At 49.6% G+C, this 22,193-nt stretch overlaps 1 protein-coding gene across 1 annotated transcript in view; it reads right to left on the reverse strand.

The window, feature by feature from the left end:
- Positions 1-22,193, reverse strand: part of Plxdc1 (plexin domain containing 1) — a 73,330-nt gene that overhangs the window by 24,459 nt on the left and 26,678 nt on the right. Inside the window, exons 4-8 of the mRNA XM_059270720.1 lie at positions 14,129-14,272; positions 13,786-13,855; positions 13,023-13,145; positions 12,428-12,546; positions 11,150-11,249 (exon numbers count right to left, since the gene is read on the reverse strand). Of these exons, the coding sequence (XP_059126703.1) occupies positions 11,150-11,249; positions 12,428-12,546; positions 13,023-13,145; positions 13,786-13,855; positions 14,129-14,272 (556 nt within the window). The remainder of the gene's footprint in view (positions 1-11,149; positions 11,250-12,427; positions 12,547-13,022; positions 13,146-13,785; positions 13,856-14,128; positions 14,273-22,193) is intronic.

Here is a 22,193-nt window from a genome sequence, read left to right on the forward strand (position 1 = left end):
AAAACTAGAATTTTAGCTGAAGAGCTGGGCCTAACCTGGCTGTCTCAAAAGTTCCGGTATCCCGGCTCAGCTAAGAATCACGATCAAGGATGGTTTCCTTCCCACCAGAGCCAAGGTGTATGCTGGTCCGCTCAACTCCCTTTCCTCCCCATGGAAACAGCATTCCCTTTGGGGCAACTGTGCCCAACTCATGTCTACATATATATGGCCCTGGAGGGAGTCTGCCCTCCCAGTAATTGGCTCAGGGCTGGACCGATATGAGACCTTCTTCAAGCCTTTCCACCTGTGACCTGGAACCATTTTGCTCTCTGATGCAAGCTTGGCTGTGAATGTCTGAAAGTTTCAGTCCCAGGGGGAAAACCAGAGAAGGAAGCCGTTTTGTGGAGAGAAACAGGAAGTACTACTGGTGGTGGTCACCAACCCGCCCTGGCCCTCATCTTTCCCGCCCTCAATTCTTCCTGCAGATTCGCTTTAGTATTTCCCCAGTACACTCCTTTTCTGCTTCAGCTAGGAACCCAGAGCAGGCCGAAATACAAGTTTTTCACTCGGCTAAAGGTGGTTTGAGGAAAACTCCCAAGATGGCAGAAGAGTGCAGTAGGGAAGAGAAGCCTCAGGAGGAAGTGAGCCTGGATGCCGGGAGGGTGAGGAGGCGTCTGTGTTTCAGGTGTGCTTCGTCAAGGCTTGTCCTAAACCTCCAAACTATCCCCACTTAGCTAACCTATGACTAAATCCCAGCTGGTACGCTCGTCCAATCTCACCACCTTGCTTCGGGGTCACAGAAGCCGCTGCAGCCCCCAAACATTGGAAATCACAGAAGTAGGAGGAGCTGCTCTGGGCAGCATCCCAGGCAGACCTTCGCAAGCAGAAGTGATGGCAGAGCTGCAGCCCCGGGGCCGCACTTGAGATGCCAGCATGCCCACTCCCAGGTCACCCGGAGGGGCCGGCAGTCACCCAGGGTCCGCCAGGGTCTGCCACTGCCCTGGAATGAAGCTGGGGAGACTGACTGAGACCATGGGGAAAGAGAAGCCTTTGCCAGGAGGTGGGCCACACAAGAAGAGGAAGTGAGATTGCTGCCACTGTGCCCAGGTGACCTTGTTTGAGGGACTTGGGCTCAGTAAGCCACACTGAGAAATGGGACTAGTTAAATAATTCTACTGATTTTTTTTTTTTTTTGAGGCGTTGGGTTTTTTGTTTTGGTTGTTTTGTGGTTTTTCTTGAGACAGGGTTTCACTAGGTAGCCTTGACTGGTGGCCTGAAACTCAATCTGTAGACCACACTGACCTTGAACTCACAGAGATCCGCCTGCCTCTGCATCCAGAGTGCTGGGTCTAAAGGTGTGGGCCACAGCTTGTGCGCTTCTCTTTCCTCTGAGTCCGGCTGAGATTCTGAGGCACTTTCAGCCTCTCCAGACCTCTCAAACTCCACTCTAACCAATGTTTATAAACATGGAGAGGAAGGATGCTCCACTTCTTCCCTTCTCTCGTCCCTCCGGTCTGCTACACACACACACACACACACACACACACACACACACACACACACACACACACCCGCCAGCATATTTCATATCAAAGAACCTCTACCAGCTTTGGCAGTCCCCTCCCACTTTGGAAGTTGCTGTGACAAAAGAGTCCCCCCAGAGGCCCTGACCATTGGCTAGCAACCTGAACTAGGTTGCTTTGCCCTCCTAGCCTCTGCCATCCCCACCACTGCCTGGCCCCTGGGGACCCTCACCAGAAGCAGAGCAACAGGAAACACGGGGCTGTCTGCGTTCAGGAGGCAAACGGGTCCCTAAGGACAGTTCAGCGAGCACTGGTCTCAGCTCTCCCTCCCGCCACACTTGCCCCAAGCTCACACATCCTACGGGTCCTCTGGGGCTGTTGGAGGACCTTGACCTTCCTTTCCTGCCAGGGAAAATGACCAACCCAGGCCTGAGGCGCCTTCCTTCCTTGGGGAACTTCTGCTTTGGAAGCAGATGGTTTCTGACGAGATCCAGGCTCCTGCTTCTTCCCTTCCCTCCATCCCAGACGGCTCCTCAGACAAACAGTGGGTGGGAGGAAGGGTCCAGACCTCCCAGGGATTACTGCCTAGGCTCTGTCAGAAGTGACACTCAGATGCCTCGGGCTGAGCTGCAAGGGAGCCAAGACATACTGTCCCGCCATTCATATCACAAGTGGGGAAACTGAGGTGCAGACAGGTTAATCCACAGACAAATAAATTTTTTGTTTTTTGTTTTTTGTTTTTTGTTTTTCAAGACAGGGTTTCTCTGTGTAGCTTTGCGCCTTTCCTAGAACTTACTTGGTAGTCCAGGCTGGCCTCGAACTCACAGAGATCCGCCTGGCTCTGCCTCCCGAGTGCTGGGATTAAAGGCGTGCGCCACCACCGCCCGGCCGACAAATAAATTTTTTTATAACACATTACCAACCAAGCCTAGCCACCGCCTTAGATAGAAAACACCTTCTGCAGTTGAAGAGGAAAATCACACAAGAGCCCAGCACCACCATGAACGTCTTCAGTTAACTCATCCAGTATGTAGGTGTGGGTACCTGCTAAGTCCTGAGCACCCAGCAACTTGCTGGCCACCCTGGAGCCGGCTCTATCCAGCACATGTCAGACAGAGCTCCCAGATCTGGACTATCTCATTTGCCCTGGCATCTTTCTGGAGTTCGTGGACTGATGTCACTGCTTACTGCATTTTAGAGGAAGAAGTGAGAACTGAGTGTATTATCTCTATGTATCATTTGCTCAAAGCCATGTGGCTTTTTTTTTTTTTTCAAATCCAATGGCCAAACTTAAAACTCAGGTTTCACCTAGGTATCCTGGCATATCCCAGCACTCCAGGAGCTACCCCAGGAGGATTGCTATGAGTGGGAGGGAGCCTAGACTACATAGTGAGTACTAGACAAGCAAGGGCTACATAGCAAGACCTTGTCTCAAAAAACACACAAACTGCCTCAGGTCCTAGGGCTAGGAAAGCTCCAGACCATCCCCAGAGGTGTGTGTGGTGTGTGTTCAGCAGCCATTGGGGAGGGTGCGTGAGCTCTGGCTGGTTCCTGTGGTGTAAATGCTCTACCACCCAATTTCAGCATCCTTATTGGTGTTTCTAGAAGAGGCAGAAAGGAACATTTGCAGAACTGTCTTTGAAAGTAAACAATTACACCAGCATCCAAAAACTTGGATGATTGTGTGTTGGTTTTCCCACTGTCTGAGAGTTTCCACTGCTGTGATAAACACCATGACCAAAAGCAACTTGGGGAGGAAAGGGTTGATTTCAGCTTACACCTTTCGGGTCACATTCCCATCACTGAGAGAAGTCAGGGCAGGAACTAAAAGCAAGAACCTGGAGGCAGGAGGCCATGGAGGAGAGCGGCTTACTGGCTTGCTCCCCATGGCTTACTCGACCTGTTTTCTTACAGAACCCAGGACCACCTGCCCAGGGGTGGCCCCAACCACATCAATCGCTAATCAAGAAAATGCAGCCAGGCATAGTGGAGCGAGGTGTGGTGATATGTGACTGCAATATCAGCAGTCTCGAGGCTGAAGCAGGGGGATACTGAGTTTGAGGCTAGACTGGACTACAAAAAGGACCCTCTTTCTTTTTTTTTTTCTTTTTTTTTTTTTTTTTTTTTTTTTTTTTCTGGAGCTGAGGACCGAACCCAGGGCCTTGTGCTTGCTAGGCAAGCGCTCTACCACTGAGCTAAATCCCCAGCCCCCAGGACCCTGTTTCAAATGAAGAAAAAGTCACTTAGTAACGTCCAGGTGTCTACAGGGGTACCATGGTCCTAAGAGGATGTGTCCCATCAGGAGCTAGAAGTGGGCTGGAGAGTTAGCCCAGCAGTTAAGGGGACTTGCTCTCACAAAGGACCCAAGTTTGATTCCCAGCACCCACACGATGGCTAGCAACCACCTAGAACTCCAGTCCCAGGAAATCTAGTGCTCTCTTCTGGCCTTTGGGGACGCCAGGCATTCATGTGATGTGCATACACACATGCACACAAAACACTCAAACACATAAAATAAAAAAATCCAATTTTTTTTTTAAAGAACTATGGGAGTGAGCCAGGTATAATGGTGCATATCTTTACTCCCAGCACTTGAGGAGCAAAGGCAGGTGGATCTCTGTGAGTCTGAGGCCAGCCTGGTCTACAGAGTGAGTTCCAGGACAGCCAGGGCTGTGTAGAGAGACCTTGTCTCTCAAAAAAACAAACAAGCAAAAAAAAAAAAAAAAACCAACAAAACCAAACTATAGGAATGAGGTCGTGGGAATGAATCTCTCACTCCTACCAACCCACAATATATCCACTTACGCACACACATACACAGGAAGTACAAATAGTCACCTTCATAGACAAATATGTATGCACATAAATACATGCACACAGATATAATTTTTTTTTTTTTTAGTGCAGGGGGCTGAACCTAGGATCCATTCATACTAGGCAAGAACTCTACCACTGGGCTACATCCCCAAACCTACACAAACTAATGGTTGTTTGGGCCAGAGTCTCACACTGTACCAGGCTGCCCTTGAACTCAGGATCCTGAGTGGTGAGATTACAGGCCTAGGTCATCATGCTCAACTTTCCCCATACACACGTCTTTTGCAAGAAGACCCTTAGCCACAGGAAAATGAGATGTTATGAGCAGCAGAGTGAAGGACAATTTCCTGTCATTTACGTGTCTGGAGGGACACAGAGGCCCAGAAGGTAGCTTGAGAGCCTGGGAACATTTAAGTAGAGGATGGAAAATTCTAGTTAGGCTTTTGACAGCTCAGGCCCTGTCCACTCTTCCCAGGAGCCATCTCTCCTAAAGGCACCCCTTTGTACCATGAGGCCTCAAATCTAATGCCAACCTTCCTTTCCTCCTGGCTCCGCCCTCAGGGCTCAGCTGATTGGTTCCCTCCCTCAGGCTGAATCATTGGTGCCATCTCACTTGCCACATTGTTCGGTCACTATCTAGATTCCTGTCTCACCTGCTCCTGCTCCTAGACTTCAAGATCCCCAGGATAGCGTTAACCCGGCATTTGTCTTTGCCAGTTTCCTGTCAAAGGCCTTCTACCTAACAGGGCTTAGAAAATGGTTGTGAATACATGAACAGATTAAAGATGGCCCTGAAAACCTCATCTGCCCATTAGAATGTCAGCCACAACCCATAGAAAGCCCCTTCACCACAGATCAGGGTGGAAAGCCTCAGAAGGGAAGTCTTCAGATGGCCACAGAAAGTCAGACAGACCCAGGCTGGAGCCCAAAGAAGGCACAGAGCTGAATGTGAGGAATTCCTTACCTACGAAGATGTAGGCCAGCGCTCAGACACCGTCAGAAGGAAGGTGACATGGAACCTGGGCACAGATGGAGACAGGCGCTTGACAAGGAAGCCAAGTCCAAGGACATACAATCCACAGCCAGGGAAGGCAGAATGCTGCAAGGCTCCCACTAGAGGGCGGGGCAAAGGTAGGGCTGAGCCCTGGGCTCGGATGCACCCAGGGGATGTGAGATGTCCTTGGGGAACCAGGGTAGCCAGTGCCAGTGGGGCAGGGCAGATGAATGGTAGTATGGAGGAGTGTGTGAGGTGATGCTCAGAAATCTGTCTTGAATGGAAAACACTGGTCACTTCAAGTGTCACCTTGTACCTGTTTGCGTGTATGACTTTGGTATATTTTTTTTATTTGTTTGTTTGTTTTCCCGGAGCTAAGGACCAAACCCAGGGCCTTGTGCTTGCTAGGCAAGTGCTCTACCACTGAGCTAAATCCCCAACCACTTGTTTTTTTTTTGTTTTTTTTTTTTTGTTTTTTTTCCGAGACAGGGTTTCTCTGTGTAGCTTTGGAGCCTTTCCTGGAACTTGCTTTGTAGACCAGGCTGGCCGAGTGCTGGGATTAAAGGCATGCGCCACCACTGCCCGGCAAGCTACACTTTTATTTTTCTTCTTCTTCTTCTTCTTTTTTTTTTTTCCTTTTTTTTTTTTACCGGAGCTGAGGACTGAACCCAGGGCCTTGCGCTTGCTAGACAAGAGCTCTACCACTGAGCTAAATCCCCCAACCCTTACACTTTTATTTTTATAAACAGAATCCATACTGGAGTCATTTGTCTTTGGATTATCACACCAACATCTGCATGGCCAGCTTTCTGGAACCAGGATGGGAACAGTCTCCAAGCCACACTTCCGGCAGTTTGAGATGTTCTGTTTGGTCTGCTTCAACTTTCCATGATGCAGAAACACTGAGGTCCACAGAAAGCCTGCTGCCCCATCCAGATCTGATACTGGCTCAGAGGAGAGGGTCACATGGCCCATTTTGTTCTCACCCCTGCCACCAGCAGGCCAGCATTGCTCCGGCTAGAGTCAGGAGTGGTAGGGCACACCTGTAATTCTAGGACTGGGGAGGTGGAGGCGGGAGGGTCAAGAGCTCTGGGGTGCCTTCCACTATGTAAAATTCAAGGGGAGCCTGGGCTACATTCGATTCTGCCTCAGAAGGAGAAAAAGGAAGAGGAGCAGGGAGAAGAGAAGAGAGGGAGAGAGAAAAGGGAAGAGGGAGAAGGAAGAGGAGAAGGATCACTACTAATGGATACTGAAAGGTCCAGTCACAAAAGTCACCCCAAAATGTTGTAACCATTATTTGGAAATGTGCAATGGTGGGTCTCCAGATATCCATCTACCCATCCATCATCTATCCATCCACTCATCCATCCATCATCCATCCATCCATCCACCCACTCATCTATCCATCCATTATCTATCCATCCATCCATCTATCCATCCATCATCTATCCATCCATCTATCATCCATCCATCCATCATCCATTCACCCACCCCTCACCTATCCATCCATCATCCATCCACCCAGTCATCCATCCATCCATCCATCCACCCACTCACCTATCCATCCATCCATCATCCATCCACACATCCATTCATCCACCCACCCACTCACCTATCCATCCATCCATCATCCACTCATCCATCCATTATCCATCCTTCCATCCATCCATTCATCCACTCACTCACCTATCTATCCATCCATTCATCCACTCACTCACCTATCCATCCATCCATCCATCCATCCATCCATCCATCCATCCATCCATCCATCTACCTGTTCCTTTACTCACTTGGTTATTTAGTCAATAATCAGGATTAGAACCCTGGAAGAAAACCCTGAGGAACTTTCAGCTCAGGGCAGGAAGCAGAGCTGGTCTTCATCATTGCAAAGAAAGGGCAGAAAATGAAAACACAAGACTCCAGGGGCCAAGTGCGGGGAACACAGGATAAAAGTGGAAGGGTGAACAAAGGGCCCTCAGGGGGAAAACTGTCCAAAGAAGAGCACTTTAAAAATACGTTAAGGGGTTGGGGATTTAGCTCAGTGGTAGAGTGCTTGCCTAGCAAGCGTAAGGCCCTGGGTTCGGTCCTCAGCTCCAGAGGCGCACACCTTTGATCCCAGCACTTGGGAGACAGAGGCAGGTGGATCTCTGCAAGTTTGAGGCCAGATTGGTCTACAGAGTGAGTTTCAGGACAGCTTAGGCTACACAGAGAAACCATCTTGAAAAACAAAACAAAACAACAACAACAAAAAAGAATATTTTTCTCTGTCTTCCTCCCTGTTTCTTTCTGAAACAGGGGCTCATGTACTCCAGACAGGCCTGGGACGACTCACAATGCAGCTGAGGATGACCCTGAACTAATCATCCTCCTGCCTCCACCTCTTGAGTACTGGACTACAGGAGCACAGCAAAATCACGTGAGGCTCTCTCTATGAAGGATCCTTTATCAGGAGAGTAAGAAGTCAAAGTGGGCCAGATTTGGTGGCTAATCCTCCTCCCACATCCTCTTTGGCTGGTCCCTCTCCCTTCTACAGCCAGCTCTGAGGCCTCCACCTCCTTCATGGCCGCCTGGCGCAGAGATATGGCACATGCTTCTGACACACATCTGGCCTCAAGGCGGCTTTGGAAAGGAAATTCTGGGAAAGGAGGACCAGTGTTCTAGGGCCATCTGAGGCCAGTCAGGTGCCATCCAGAGTTCACATTACAATCCTGAGCCCTGGATAATCTGGCCTTCAGTAATTGATTCCACTAATTCACAATATGTCAGTTTTGACAATTACATGAAAAAAACGTTTTTTTTTTCAAGACAGAGTTTCTCTGTGTAGCACCCCTTGCTGTCCTGAAACTCTCTTTGTATACCAGGCTGGCCTCAAACTCAAAGATCTGCCTGCTCTGCCTCCTGAGTGCTGGGATTAAAGGCCTGTGCCACCAAGGTCCAGCAAAATAAAGTCTCTTAAGACAAGTGAAAGAGCAGGGTGTGTGGAACACGCCTTTGATCCCAGCACTACGGAGGCAGAGGCATGTGAATCTTTGAGTTCAAGGCCAGCCTGGTCTACAGAGAGAGTTCCAGGACAGCCAGGGCTGTTACACAGAGAAATCCTGACTCCAAAAACAAAAACAAACAAAAACCACCACCACCAAAAAACTAGTGAAGGGAATCACTTTTGGCACTACCTCCAGCCAAATGAAGAGCATTGCGGCCAGCCTGGAGGATGTGAGCGCCTCTGCCAGCAGATGCTGCTGACACCCACAGCTTTTCTCTGCATCACAACGCTCTGCGGACTCTGATCACAGTGTGAGCAATAGTTTACATAAGGGAGTGATGGTAAGAAGCCCGGCTGTATCTAGCAAATCTCCCCTGGTCCCGCCCTAAGACCTCTCCCATCTTACTCAGCAGACAGAAGGACTCAGTGGCTGGCATATTTTTTGCTGTTGCTGTTTGTTTTGCTTTATTATATTCCATTTTGGGGGTGTGGGGGTGCGGGGAGGTGCATGCGTTTGTGTGAATGAGTAGGCCAGAGGTCGATGCCAGCACCTTCCTCCATTGCTCTCTACCTCAGTTTTTGAGACTTAGTTTCTTGCTGAACCTGGAGCTCAATGATTGGGCAAGACTAGCTGCCATCAAGTTCAAAAGTGTCTGCCTCCTCAGTGCTACAACTATAGGCATGTGCTGCCATGGTGTGGGGAGGAGCTTACGTGGATGCTGGGCATCTGAACTCAGGTTCTTACGCTAGCTCGTAGGTAAGCACTTACCTACTGAGTCATTGCCTAGACTACTTGGTTTTTTGTTGTTTGTTTGTTTGTTTGTTTTGTTTTTGTTTTGTTTCATTTTTTTGAGACAGCATCTCTTGCAACCCAGCCTGGCTTCGAATTCCTTAGTCCTCCTGCCTCCACTGCCAGAGTGCTGACATTGCAGACAGACATGTGTCTCTATACCCAGATGGCTGGAGAATCTTCCATACCAGGAAAACTGAATTCCACTCTGTATCATCTCAGGCAGGAAAGAGCTGAACATGGGCACAGGACAGAAGAGGCCTCCCATTCTGGGCTTGGACAGTGGGATATCCATGGAAACAATACTCTGCAGACCACAGTGCTCTCCCTGAAGCGGTTCACTGCTACTCAACGTAATCCAAGTGATTCCCTGCTTACCAAGCGGAACAGACTTAAAGGATTCTGACTTTTCAGCCTTTGAAGAGCCATCGCTTCGGAAAACAGGGGCTGTGACTTACTATTTTTTGTGATACAAGAGAGTGAGCCCAAGGCCTTTCACACGTTACGTGGCCCACTTTAAAGCTCAGTGAAAACCTGGGCAGTGGTGGCACATTCCTTTAATCCCAGCCCTCGGGAGGCAGAGGCAGGTGGATCTCTGTGAGTTCAAGCCCAGCCTGGTCTACAAAGCAAGTGCCAGGGCTGTCACACAGAGAAACCCTGTCTCGAAAAACCAAAACAAAACAAAACCTCAGTGCAGGCCAGGATACTGCCTCAGAAAAATGCACCAATGTGCCGCTCATTATTGCCTCGACAGTGGATGGAACCTGGGGCCTTGCACATGTCACACAGTGCTCTACCGCTGAGCCACACTCCCAGTCCCCCTCCAGCTGTTCTAACAGACACACCACAGTGAGCTGCACTCATTGGCCACCAACTAGTATTTACGATTTGAATTGGGAATTAAATGACAGTGGGACCTGCACAGAGTCACACAATGTGGGGAGCCACACACTTCAGCTTTAGGAAGTTCAAAAATAGCTCCCTACACATTCAGCAAAGACTGGAGACAGTCCTCCATGAAAAACAGAAGATCCTATTATAACCTGACAAAGGGACAGGGGCTTGGTGGGAGTGGGTGCTTGTGAACAACCATGGACACAGGGAACTCTAAAGAGTCCACGGATGGATCGCCCACGGATGCTGAGGGCTTGGTGGTTAGTCTCCATCATCAAATTCATCGGATTTAGGATCACCCAGGAGACACATCTCCAAAGGGCTGTTCCAGCGAGGTTCAGCTGAGGAAGGGCCTAGCATACCGTGGTGGTATCCATGGGCAAGGGACTGTTCTGGTGGAAGCACCACCTCTCTGCCCAGACCCTGTCCCTCAGAAAGTCCCACCAAACATGGCTCCTCCCCCAGAGACGCTCAAGACCACTCCCACAGGGTATTTAAACTGCCTCCCAGAAAACAGACAGGTGGTTTTTGGGTCTCTCATACCTGTCTCTTCTCTGGGAGGTAGGAGAATCACCTAGGAGCGCTTCACCCATTAAACTGGGGCTTTTTCTAATTTGGTCTGATTTGGTCTGATTTGGATTGTTGTGTCGGCGGAGAGGCCTGTCTGGGTGCGAAAACTTTTCAGGGACCAAGACTGAACACCAGCATTCACCTCTCTCTGCTTCCTAACTATGGACTCTATGTGATCAGCAACTCACACTCAGACTCCTCACCTTCCTCACTACATGGAGTGTATGTGAGCCAGAACAAACCCACATTCGTTAAATTGTCTTCATTGGCGTTAAGGTGGAAGCTCCATCTCAGCCCCATCTCTCTCTCTCCAGACCCTGCCCCTGAGAAAGCCTACCAAGCAGCTACCCCCCCCCCCCCCCCCCGAGATGAGATCACGCCTACAGGGTATGTAAGACCTGGCCTATAGACCTGCTGGGTGGTTTCACCTCTTCCCCTGGGACCACCCAGGAATGCTTTGCTCAGATTAAACCTGGACTTATTAATTTGTCCTGATCTGACTTGTTGCACTACCGGGGGATATTTTACTTATCAGCTGGGTGTTTTGTCATAGGAAAGGGAAAAGCCGCTAACACAGAGGTAACTGTATGGGGACTCACCTGGCACCTCTGGGGATGAATTGAGAATCATGAAGGCATCTGACAGGCCTGCCTTGACAGGGTGCTGGGCAGAGCTGATTTCCAGGACAGCCATAGGGATCTGCATTGGGAAGAAGAGGCACCGGCCATCCACCCGGAACCCTCTGCGGCCACAAAGTCCCCACTCAGAGCTCCACAGCCAGCTGTCTGCTCAGTGCTTGAGGACTTGAACCCCTGGAACCAAATCCTAGGGCTCCTGCACTTCCTCCTCCATGGACCCTCTGGCTCCACCCAGGCCGGAAGTCACCCTCGGCCTCTCCCTTTCTTTTCTCTCCGCTTTCCCTCTTCTCAGCCATCTCCAAATACTGAGTTAACCCAGTGGCTCTTATATCTCTCTGGTTCTCTCATCTCCCGTCTCCAAACTGTATCACTTCCCTAGACCATCTCCCAGCATTCCCTTAAATCTTCAACAATCTGTCCTCCGCTCTGGAGACACAGTAGCCTTTTCCAAAGGTGCATCTGGTTGTTCCGCGTGCCATCCTGTCCCCCAACTCTCCACTCCAGAAAAGCCACCTTCATCTAGTGCTTTATATAAACCGTGCTCTGTCCTGTAACTCGGCATGCCGTTCTGTGGTTGTGTGGTTGGAAAGAAAATGACCCCCAAAGGGAATGGCACTGTTAGGAGGTGTGGCCTTTGTTACAGGAAGTGTGTCATTGTGGAGGCGGGCTTTGAAGACTCATATATGCTCAAGCCATGCCCAGTGAGACAGACCACCTCCTGTTGCCTGTGAGTCAAGATGTAGAACTCTCAGCTCCTTCTCTAGCACCATGTCTGCCTGCATGCTGCCTTGCTTCCCACCGTGATGATAACGGACTAAACCTCTGAACTGTAATCGAGCCACCACAGTGAAATGTTTTCCTTTATAAGAGTTGCCATGGTCATGGTGTCTTTTCATAGTGATAGAAACCCTAAGTAAGACGGCGCTTCATTCTTTTCTTTCCTTCCTTCACTCCTGTTCATCCTGCAGTTTTCAACCCTTTTCCTCAGGGAAGCTTCCCCTGGCCTCTGACAACGTGAAGGTCCCCACAGCAGGCTTCTAGCACCGGAAGCCTTTATGTAGGGGCACTAATCTGACTGGCACTTCCATATTGGTCTCTGTAACCATCTCTCTCAATCTGCATAAGCACCAAGTCCACAGATAAGCCCAGAGCTGTCTTGGCACCGAGTCCAGCGCCCAGCACACTGCAGATTATCCATAAAGATTTGCTGGATAAATGGGAGGCTCTAGAGCTACTCACCTCTTTGTAGCCAAAGACAATGCGGCCATCTTGATGAAGGGCTGCCTGGAATGTGAAGCTGCCCCTGTCCTCTCGGCCTTGGAGGTAAACATGGTCCCACTGAACCACAAAGACTGTCCCTGAGGAGAACAGAGACCTGGCTGAACAGGGAGCCAGTGCAGGGGGACCCAGCAGACATGGTAGTCAGAGATGGGGGCCATTTGTGAGTTTGAGAAGCAGGAACTGGACAACCCACACCACTAGCCTGGTTTCTGAGCTACAGAGGCCCCCTAAGATCCTGTTCCTGCCCCAGTTGCTCATCTCGTACTGTGTGCGTACCCCTTCTTCCTTGCCTATCCTGACCCCTGGAGACAAAATGGAAAATGGAAATGTCTGTCTTCTGGTGGGGTGGGGCTGACGAGAGTGAGAAGTAGTGGAGGTTCCCCAGAAAGCTTTTGTCTCTTCATCAGGCTCAACGGTCCCCTTCTTACAGTGAGAAAACGGCCTGGGGTGGGATGGAAAGGTGGCTGTCTGCCCGTGTGACTGTGGGCCCAGGAAGGGGTTAGGCCAGGACCCCCCAGGGCAAGGTGAACTATCCTCTGAGATCAGACCTCACCATTGTCAAAGTAAGCAACTGTGGAGTTGTCAGAGTAGCCGGGGTTGAAGTTGGCCATCAGGGGCGCCACATACTGAGTAGCTGTGAGCATCCGGTGGAGCACGTCGCCCATGAAGATAAAGCCTGTGGGAGAGAGGTTTGGAGGCATCACCAGAAATGGCTCAAGGGGCTGCCTCTAGGGCTGCCCACTCCCACTGGCAGGGGCTAGACGTGAGCCTTGTGGTCTTTATCCCCTCCCCACCCGGCGGGCTCTGGACTTGGTGAGATAGAAAAATGGCCCACACTAGAGAGAGAATGCTTGTCCCTTGTCTCTGGGTAGGAGAAGGAAGAGGAAGTGAGTCCCATCTTCCCCAGTTTCAGGGGAAATAGGAAATAGAATGACAATGACAGGAATCAAAGAGACTCCTCATATCCACAGGGACCCTGGTCCCTGCTTCCTCAGGCTCAGACTCAGAAGTGGAGACCCCAGAGCTATGCAGACTGACTGTGTTGGTCCAGTGGGATGGATGCACGCACACGCGCGCGTGTGCACATACACACACACACACACACACACACACACACACGCACGCACGCACGCACACACGCATGCACGCGCACACCACACACTGGTCACCTGATTTGAGTGGGACATTCAAGATACTCCCTGACTGCCTCCTCAGCCCACCTATCCTCCTGTCTCCAGTGAGTCCCTCAAGAGCTTCCCTGAGTCAGGCCGAGACCTCCAAGCGCCCTCCCCTCAACCTCACTGTTTTTTCCTTACCTCCAGTTGCTATGGTGATCTGCCGCAGAGGATGCCCGTAGAAAGGGAAATCAAAGGACAAGACCACTCTCTGCAGGGACAGGAGAAAGTCCCCATGGGTAGAGCTGCCAGCCAAATACTGGTCACCCTCCCTGCTCCAGATTTGTCTGAACAACGTGGGCATAAGCATATCCAGGGTAGGCCCCTTAGGACTACAGCAGAGTACGCACACTGAGCATTCTCTGACCGTACCTACCCCAGATCACAAACCTCAGGCCATAACCATGTCCACGTCCAGGCAGTCGATGCTGGCCTAGCCCCCAGCCTCCCAGCCCAGGCTGTCCTGCTAGGCCTAGGCACTCACTGAAGCCTGCCGGTGAGAGCTTGAGAGGATCCTGTGGACCTTCACGTGGCTCCGGTTGGCTACGGCTATGTCCACCCACAGATCCCGGCTGCGACGCTCACCAGGACCATAGACACGGGACACATAGTAGTTGTGGTTGTCTTCCTGTGGGGACAGAGAGAGAGCCCATGGGAGGTGTGATGAGCCAGGTAAGCTGGGCACCACTCTCCGCTCCTCCCTACCCAGACTTCCCCCAGATCCTCCTGGCCCAGAGCACTGGACCCACTGCTTTAGGCCTGGGAGCTTCTGGAACAAGCCTGGAGAACACAGTCCTGCACCATTCCTCACAGGTTTGGCCCTAGCCAAATCCACAGGAGCTCCATTTGGGCTCAGCTCTGTCCTGCCCAGACAAGCCAGAGGCTTATCCTGTAACCCTGGATGTTTCAGATGACAAAGGCCAAGTTCGACATTGGAGACATGATGGAGAAAACCGCAGATAAAGCCTTTGTCTAAAAGGAGCGTGCTGAGACCACAGGGGATGCAGAATTGCTGACCTGCCCTAAGAAAAAAGAGAAAAACATCTACAACAACTAGGTCTTAGATGACTGAGGGAGAAGGCGGTTGCTGGTCTGTTGGAGGAGACAGGACACAGGCACTGGAACACTCAGTCGTGGGCATGAGCAGAGCAAAGAGCAGCAGCCGCGCTCTGACTGCGGTCACCAGATGGAAGAGAGAAGCCAGGAGTTCCTCAAGGGATAATTTTGCATCTCCCTATGTGGCTGATGGGGATGCCACAGCCGGCTGGGTTCATTCCACAGTCTCCCTCGGAGGAGCATCTGGGGCCAGGGCTTATAGCAGGGCAAGGCAGGGGCTGGCAGAAAGAATGGGGAAGCCAGCAAGCAGGGCTGTGTCTCAGCACTTCCTGGAGCCGGCCCAAGAGCACCTCACAGAAGGCTAGTGGCAGCAGCAGGAAGGTCAGAGGCTCCCGAGGCTGCCTCGGGCACAGTGATGTCCTGGGCATCATGGATCGTTAATCAGGCTGCAGACAGCAGAGCAAACCATGTTCTTCCTGTCGAGCTGCCAACTGCCCAGCCAGCCCTTGGCCTGAGCCCAGTAGGAGCAGGGAGCTGGGGCCCTGATCACTGCATGCCTACAGTCCAGCAGACTACGATTCTGATGGCGACACTCTCTGAACGCATTTTTGGAGACAGGGTTGGGGTGGGCTTGGAGAGAGAAGTAAAGCAACATGGGAAGCTCTGCCGGGACCACCTGACATTGTAAGTCTTCAGCTGGTTGCTCTATATTCCCGTCCCAAACAAAATAGTTAATAAAGGCCAGCTTTGGGCCGGAGTGACGGCTCACTCTTAACTCAAGAGTGCTTGCTGCTCCTGCAGAGGACCAGAGTTCAGTTCCCAGCACCCACATTGCAGGGCTCACAATTGCCTATAACTCCAGCTCCAGGGGATCTGATCTGTGAAAAAAGGAAACCAAGTTTAGATGCTGTTCAGCCCATCACTTTGTTGTTGTTTTTTAACACAGGGTCTTATGTAGCTCAAGTTGGCCTAGAATTTCCTTTGTAGCCAAGGATAGCCTTGAACTCCCAATATTCACTCCTGATTCCACCTTTCAAGTGCTTGAGATTTCAGGGACGTGCCACCATGCTGGCTTAAATGACCGTTTCAGCTTCAACTTGAGCCCCTGACATGCAGGAAGAAGTAAGTCCACCTCTGTAGCTGTGGACCAAGTTCTCCCTCACCTGCTCATCAGTGCTCAAGAAGTGTGTAAGAGCCAGGTATGGTAGAGCATACATGTAATACCAGGAATTTGGGAGGCTGAGGCAGGAGGGCGACAAGTTCAAGGCCAGCCAGAGGTTCACAGAGTCAGGGTCAGCTTAGGTAATGTATTGAGATGCTGCCTCAAAATAAATAAATAAATAAATAAATAAATAAATAAATAAATAAATAAATAAATAAATAAACACAAACAAAACCCAGCCAGGGACACAGCTCGGTGGTGGACCGTATGCAAGGCTCAGGGTTTGGTCCCCAGGAGAGCAACAAAAGAGACATCAACAAACCATGTTTGGGGCACAGTGTGCCCTCTTATGACTAAGAGACTAGTGAGGGACCAGGGCCCGCAGTGGGTTGAAAGTTTGGGAATAAGTCTGCCTCCTTAAAGGCTGAAGTCCTGGCTGACAGTGAAGGGGAAGGCGTGAGAGGCAAGCTCTGATGTCTGGTCCTTGGGCGCGCTGTGGAGGTTTAAGCCCAGCCTTCCTAGTACCTAAGAAGTTGCCCTCCCTGGAAAGCAGCCTCTGCAGGTAAGTGGAGTCCAGGGAACAGAAGGTCACCCTGGATCAGGTAAGCACTGATCCAATGGCTGCTGTCTTTATCACTGGGAGAGGGCCAGGCAGAGGAAATGAGGGGCACAGGAAGTCACGTGACCATGGAGGCTGAGACTGGACTGATGTTCACAGGCCAAGGAGGGCCAGGGACTGCCGGGAGTCACCAGGAGCTAAGAAGCTACAAGGACAGGCCCTTCCCTGGGCCTCCAGAGGGAAAGTGGCTTCAGTCTCTAGGCATGAGGGAGAAGAAAAGGAATAATACTTTGTCGTGGCCGAAAACGAATTCAGGTGCCCACAGCTGAGTGCCGCTCGGGCTCAGTGGGGACAACCTGGAGCTGTTTACCACTCTCCCTGTCACCCCTGCTTAGGACACCATGGCGTCCAGCTAAAGAGAATGAATGTCAGGCCTCTTACCACAGTGCACAAGGTCCTGTGGGGCAGAATCTGCCCGGCCAACATCCACTCCCAACTCCTCTTTCCTAAGGGAACATTGCAGGAAGTAACACATCCCACCTCCACCACCAAAACAGAAAACCAGCACCTGGCGGTTGAGGTTCTGATGGAGTCTTCTGAAAGGAATCCAATAGCTTGTCCCTGTTAGTTTTTCCCCCTTTTCCTTGTCCTATCTGACGTGAAGCCATGATGGCTGGATCGCCGGCAACCACATTGTAAACTTAAGGCAAGCACCATATCATTAAGGATGGAGAAGAACAGAGCTGGACGGGGCCCAGGTCTTTGATGACATGTTGGAAGGATGTCCCTTAAGTCTCTGATGCCTGTCACCTAAACAAACCCTTACAGAGGGTGGTGGTCTGAGCCCCTCCCCTCCCCCACCCCTGTACCTTCCTTTCTCTCCCTGTTTACTGGGTTCCCGCTGTTGGGTTTCTCTCTGTTCTGGAAGTCATCAAGTCTGCCTCGGGGCCTTGGTGACTCCCGTCCTTAAAAATTTTTTCCCATGATCCTTTCAAAAGATGGCTCCTCACCCAGGCCTGTTACACATGCCTGGAATCCCAGAACTAAGGTAATCATCAACTACAAGTGAGGTCGAGGCTAGCATGGGCTACATGAGACCCTGTCGGGGGTGAGGGCAGAGTACTTGACGCCTCAGTGAGGGGTCACTCCCTAAGAAGCCATTGCACACCCTGAGTCTCTCCCTCAGAGCTGTCTCACCTGGCTTCTTTAAGTTTTCTTTCATTAAGATTTACTTACTTCGCCGGGCGATGGTGGCGCACGCCTTTAATCCCAGCACTCGGGAGGCAGAGCCAGGCGGATCTCTGTGAGTTCGAGGCCAGCCTGGTCTCCAAAGCGAGTTCCAGGAAAGGCGCAAAGCTACACAGAGAAACCCTGTCTCGAAAAACCAAAAAAAAAAAAAAAAAAAAAAAAAAAAAAAGATTTACTTACTTCATGTGTGTGGGTGTTTTACCTGCATGTATGTGTTTTGTCTGCATGTATGTGTTTTGTCTGCATGTATGTCTGTGTACCATGTGTGTGCCTGGTGCCTGAAGAGGCCAGAAAAGGACATCAGATCTCCGGCAACTAGAATTACAGACTATTGTGAACTGTCATGTGGGTGCTGAGAGTTGAACCTGGGTCCTCCAGAAGAGCAGCTGGTGCTCTTAAGCGCTGAGCCAGCTCTCCAGCCCCCCTTACCTGACTTTTATACCCATAAGACACAAGTTCCCCGAGGGCAGGGTCTGCACTCCCCTCCAGAGCTCTGTCCCAGAGCAGGGCTTACTGAGCAGAGTCCAGACACGGGACACAGTTCAAGGCCTGCATAAGCGCTGTCTGTCTTACAGCTTCTGTCATTGGTTCCGGACATAGATGGCGTTACCAAGCAGGTATGACAGCAGGAGAAAACAGGGGTCTTAGGGACTTGAGCCCCACCCCCTCCCGGGAGCCTGAGCACCCAGGCTGAAGATGGCACTGTGGCTGGGGGACACATCGGCCTTAGTCAGCCTGCTTCCTGGGACTCACAAGGTAAGAGCGTCCCTAAACCTGGGAGAGAAGCTGCGACTCTCTGACAAACAGAAGCCAACACGTCTCTTGTTTCCTCCTGTAGAGAGGGGACTCTGGGAACATGTCTGGCCGGTCCTTGCTCTGAGTCCTATGCATCATGTAACAACCCATGGCACAGTCGACAGGCCCTGCTGGCGCTGGTCAGCTAAGGAGCCAGGTGACAGACCAACTCCCAGCTGCAGCATTTGAGGGAGGTGCATGGGCTCATCAACATCTCTGAGGTGACAAAGATTGCATCTGTTCAAATTCAAGGGCAGTTTGCACTTAAGAAGCTGTCACCTGTAAGTCTGTCCTGTCCCGTCTAGTTGCTAATAACACGACAGGCTGGGTAAGTGTAGCTCAGGGTCCGCTCCAGCTTGGAGGGGCAGCACCTGATGATGGCTTTCTTGCTGGCAGGTCCTGAAGCAATGCAGGCCACCAGAACATAGACACAAAGGGAACACGTACATGTGCTTCACATGCACCCACACTCCAAGTCACAAAGCACATACGCACAGCACATGTGTGCATGCACATATAGGCACGGACATACACGTACCTGTATGGAAACAAACACATGCACGAAGACACATGTACACATACTTACACATGCATATGTTCACACATTCAACACATGAACATACACAGGTGTGTGGGCACATACAAAAACACTTGTGTTGGGATAATCTTTTTGTATACTGTGAAGATATGTCTCTGTCTTACCTCACCTGTCTAAGGTACCTTCTGATTGGTTTAATAAAGAGCTGAATGGCCAATAGCTAGGCAGGAGCGGATAGGTGGGATTTCCAGGGGGAGATAGGAACTCTGGGAAAGAATCTGAGGCAGGAGATTCACCAGCAAGACATGGAGAAAGTCAGATGTACAGTACTGAGGAGAGGTAACGAGCCACGTGGCAGAACACAGGTTAATAAAAGCAGGCTAACTTAAGTTTTAAAAGCTAGTTGGGAACAAGCCCAAGCTAAGGCCAAGCTTTCATAATTAATAGAAAGTCCCCATGTCATTATTCAGGAGCTGGTGGTTCAAAGAAAGACCCACTACACACATGTGCACATGAATGATAACACATATACATGCATACATGTACACATGCACATGCACAAAAGGCACAGGTGTACACACAGGTACACAGAGTTGAACACACACCACATACATACATATTCATGCATAGGTGTGCACAAGAATGTGTATACACACACACTAGTGCACATTATATAAGTTTATGCACACAAAGACACATGTTCATAGATGCCCACATGTACAGATAAATGCACACAGATACATAACCAAATACATAAGTGTAAGCCTGTGCATGCAGATGCACAGGCTCACACATTTAAACAAGTGTTTGCACACACATGTAAAAACATACTGACACATGCACATGTGCACACACATGCATGTATACTAATGTACTTATATGCATAAGAGTGCATGGAAAGAGAGACAGGATCTCTCTATGCAGCTCAGGCAGACCTCGAACTCTGACCTTATGCCTTAGCCTCCTAAGTGCTGGAATTACCAGTATAGGCCACCACACTGGGCTTTTCCCTCTTATAAAGCCTGCATGGTCACTGGGCAGTGGTAGTGCATGCCTGTGGGAGACCTGCTCCCACTTTTTCTCCAGGGTACTCTTGAGAAGGGAGAAGTGAGAAATATTTCGACAGAAGGATAGAGGGGAGAGAGACAGATAGAAACACAGGATAGCTTGGGAGGGCCTGGATCAATATCCACCAGCCCCTTCTGTCTCTTCTAAAGGGCTATTTATAGAAATGCCCAGGGTGGTGGTGGTGCACGCCTTTAATCCCAGCACTCAGAAGGCAGAGGCAGGCGGATCTCTGTGAGTTTGAGGCCAACCTGGGCTACAGAGTGAGTTCCAGGATATGCTCCAAAGCTACACAGAGAAACCCTGTTTCAAAAAACAAACAAAAAAAAAAAAAAAAAAAAAAAGAGAGAGAGAAAAAGGTGCAGAAATGTCACGGGTGGAGCAAAGACCCTCCCCAGCTCAGCCAAGTGCAAACCCTTCCAAACCTGGTAACCACACATGTGGTCAAGCAATCCTCTAATGCAGCCCTGCTGGGTAAAGCAAGCTCAGATCTCACTAGGATGTGAGCCTTTGTGGGCCTCCACAACTCCCCCTTCTTGATATAAAAAAGGCTCCCCAGCCCCCTCAGATAGACTGTGCCTGTCTTAGGTTGTCCTCTTTGATTGATCTTCCTTACCAGTCATGGAGCTACACTTCCCATCAAGCACGGAGATATACTTTCCATTAAGCATACTCTGACTTAGGTTGGAAGCTATCAAGAAGAAAGTTGCCAGTCTTTGACCATCAGCCTCTGGCAGGAGGAGGTACTGAGCTTAACTCAGCTCTGGCCCAGGCCCCTACTGAGCTTGCAAACATCCACAGCGATCTCCACAGCTGCCACACCTCCCAGTAAAGGAGTAGAGGATAATAAACATGGAATATCCTCTTTGGAACGGGTCTAAAGTGATTACAGCAGTCTCAGCTGCACCAAGCCCTTTTCCTGGATCAAAACTCTCTTCTAACAGATGTTCAACAAAACTTTCAAGAGACGATTTTGATTCCCAGGAGAAAACAGTCATTTCAAATCATTTCAAAGTATCCACTCAAGTAAACAAAACCCATGCTAATTATAAAGACACTTTTACAAACTAACTGGATTGTGGAAGACTTATCCCTTTATGGGAAGCCTATCCCTTTCTAAACAGAAATAGAAGGAGTGGAAACCTCTACGAAGCAGACAGAAAAACTCCCCTAATTATGACATCTTCACTTAAGTTTTCCAGGGGCCACTGAGATCATAAAAGTATTAAAATATATCTGAAGGTAAAAGAGTAATAAAAAACTTCAAGATGCTTCTGATGTGATTGATCTGGTTTATCCTTTAAAAATTAATAGTATCTAATTTGTGCGGACTAGACAGGTATCGATGGAGTAATAAAAACAATTTTAGTATGAACTTACATTCAACCTTTACACTTTTTACACACATATTCAAAAGTAAATGCTATAGAACTATTTTATAAACTTTAACAGATATCTAGAAAGAATCTCTTAACAGAACTAACAAACTATTAGCAAACAACTAGAAGAGTTTCTTAACTGAACTATTAACAAGACAGAAAGTACGCAAATCATTTCTAAAGTTCGGAGTTTATAGTCAGCTTTGATATCATTCTGAAAGTTTTCTTGAGAGTCTGAAGTCAGAGTTTAATTCATCTAAGCTTGACTGAGGATAAAACTCCCTCTTCTTAATTTCTTAAAGCTGCCTTTTAAGATTATCATGAGCTTTTTTAATAATGTCAATATTTTCCTCTTGCATTTTTAAGGCTAAGCTTTCTAACATTTCTTGGAAAAGAAACAGAATTTTAAGCTGAAAAACAGAGTTTTGGGGCAGTGCGGTACTGGTATCTCTGTTACAGACTTCATTTCCCAAACTACCTTTCCCTGTATCGTCACACTGTTATGAACAAACTACATTTCCCATACTGTCTTTTGGGTCTGGGAGAAAACTTCTATTCACACAGTCTGTATTCATGCTTTTGCTTTTACCACGAAAGAGATTTTTTTTTTCTTCCCTAAGCTTGCATTAGGATGCCTGCATTACCGTTTGACAGGTGTACCTCTCTAATTAGATTTTTCACCTGACACTGTTCCCAGAGCAGGTCATGTCTGTCCACATGCACTCAGACAGATGTTTGTCTCCTGCC

This window comes from Peromyscus eremicus, chromosome 8a (genome assembly GCF_949786415.1).
Source record: "Peromyscus eremicus chromosome 8a, PerEre_H2_v1, whole genome shotgun sequence".
Lineage (NCBI taxonomy): Eukaryota > Metazoa > Chordata > Mammalia > Rodentia > Cricetidae > Peromyscus > Peromyscus eremicus.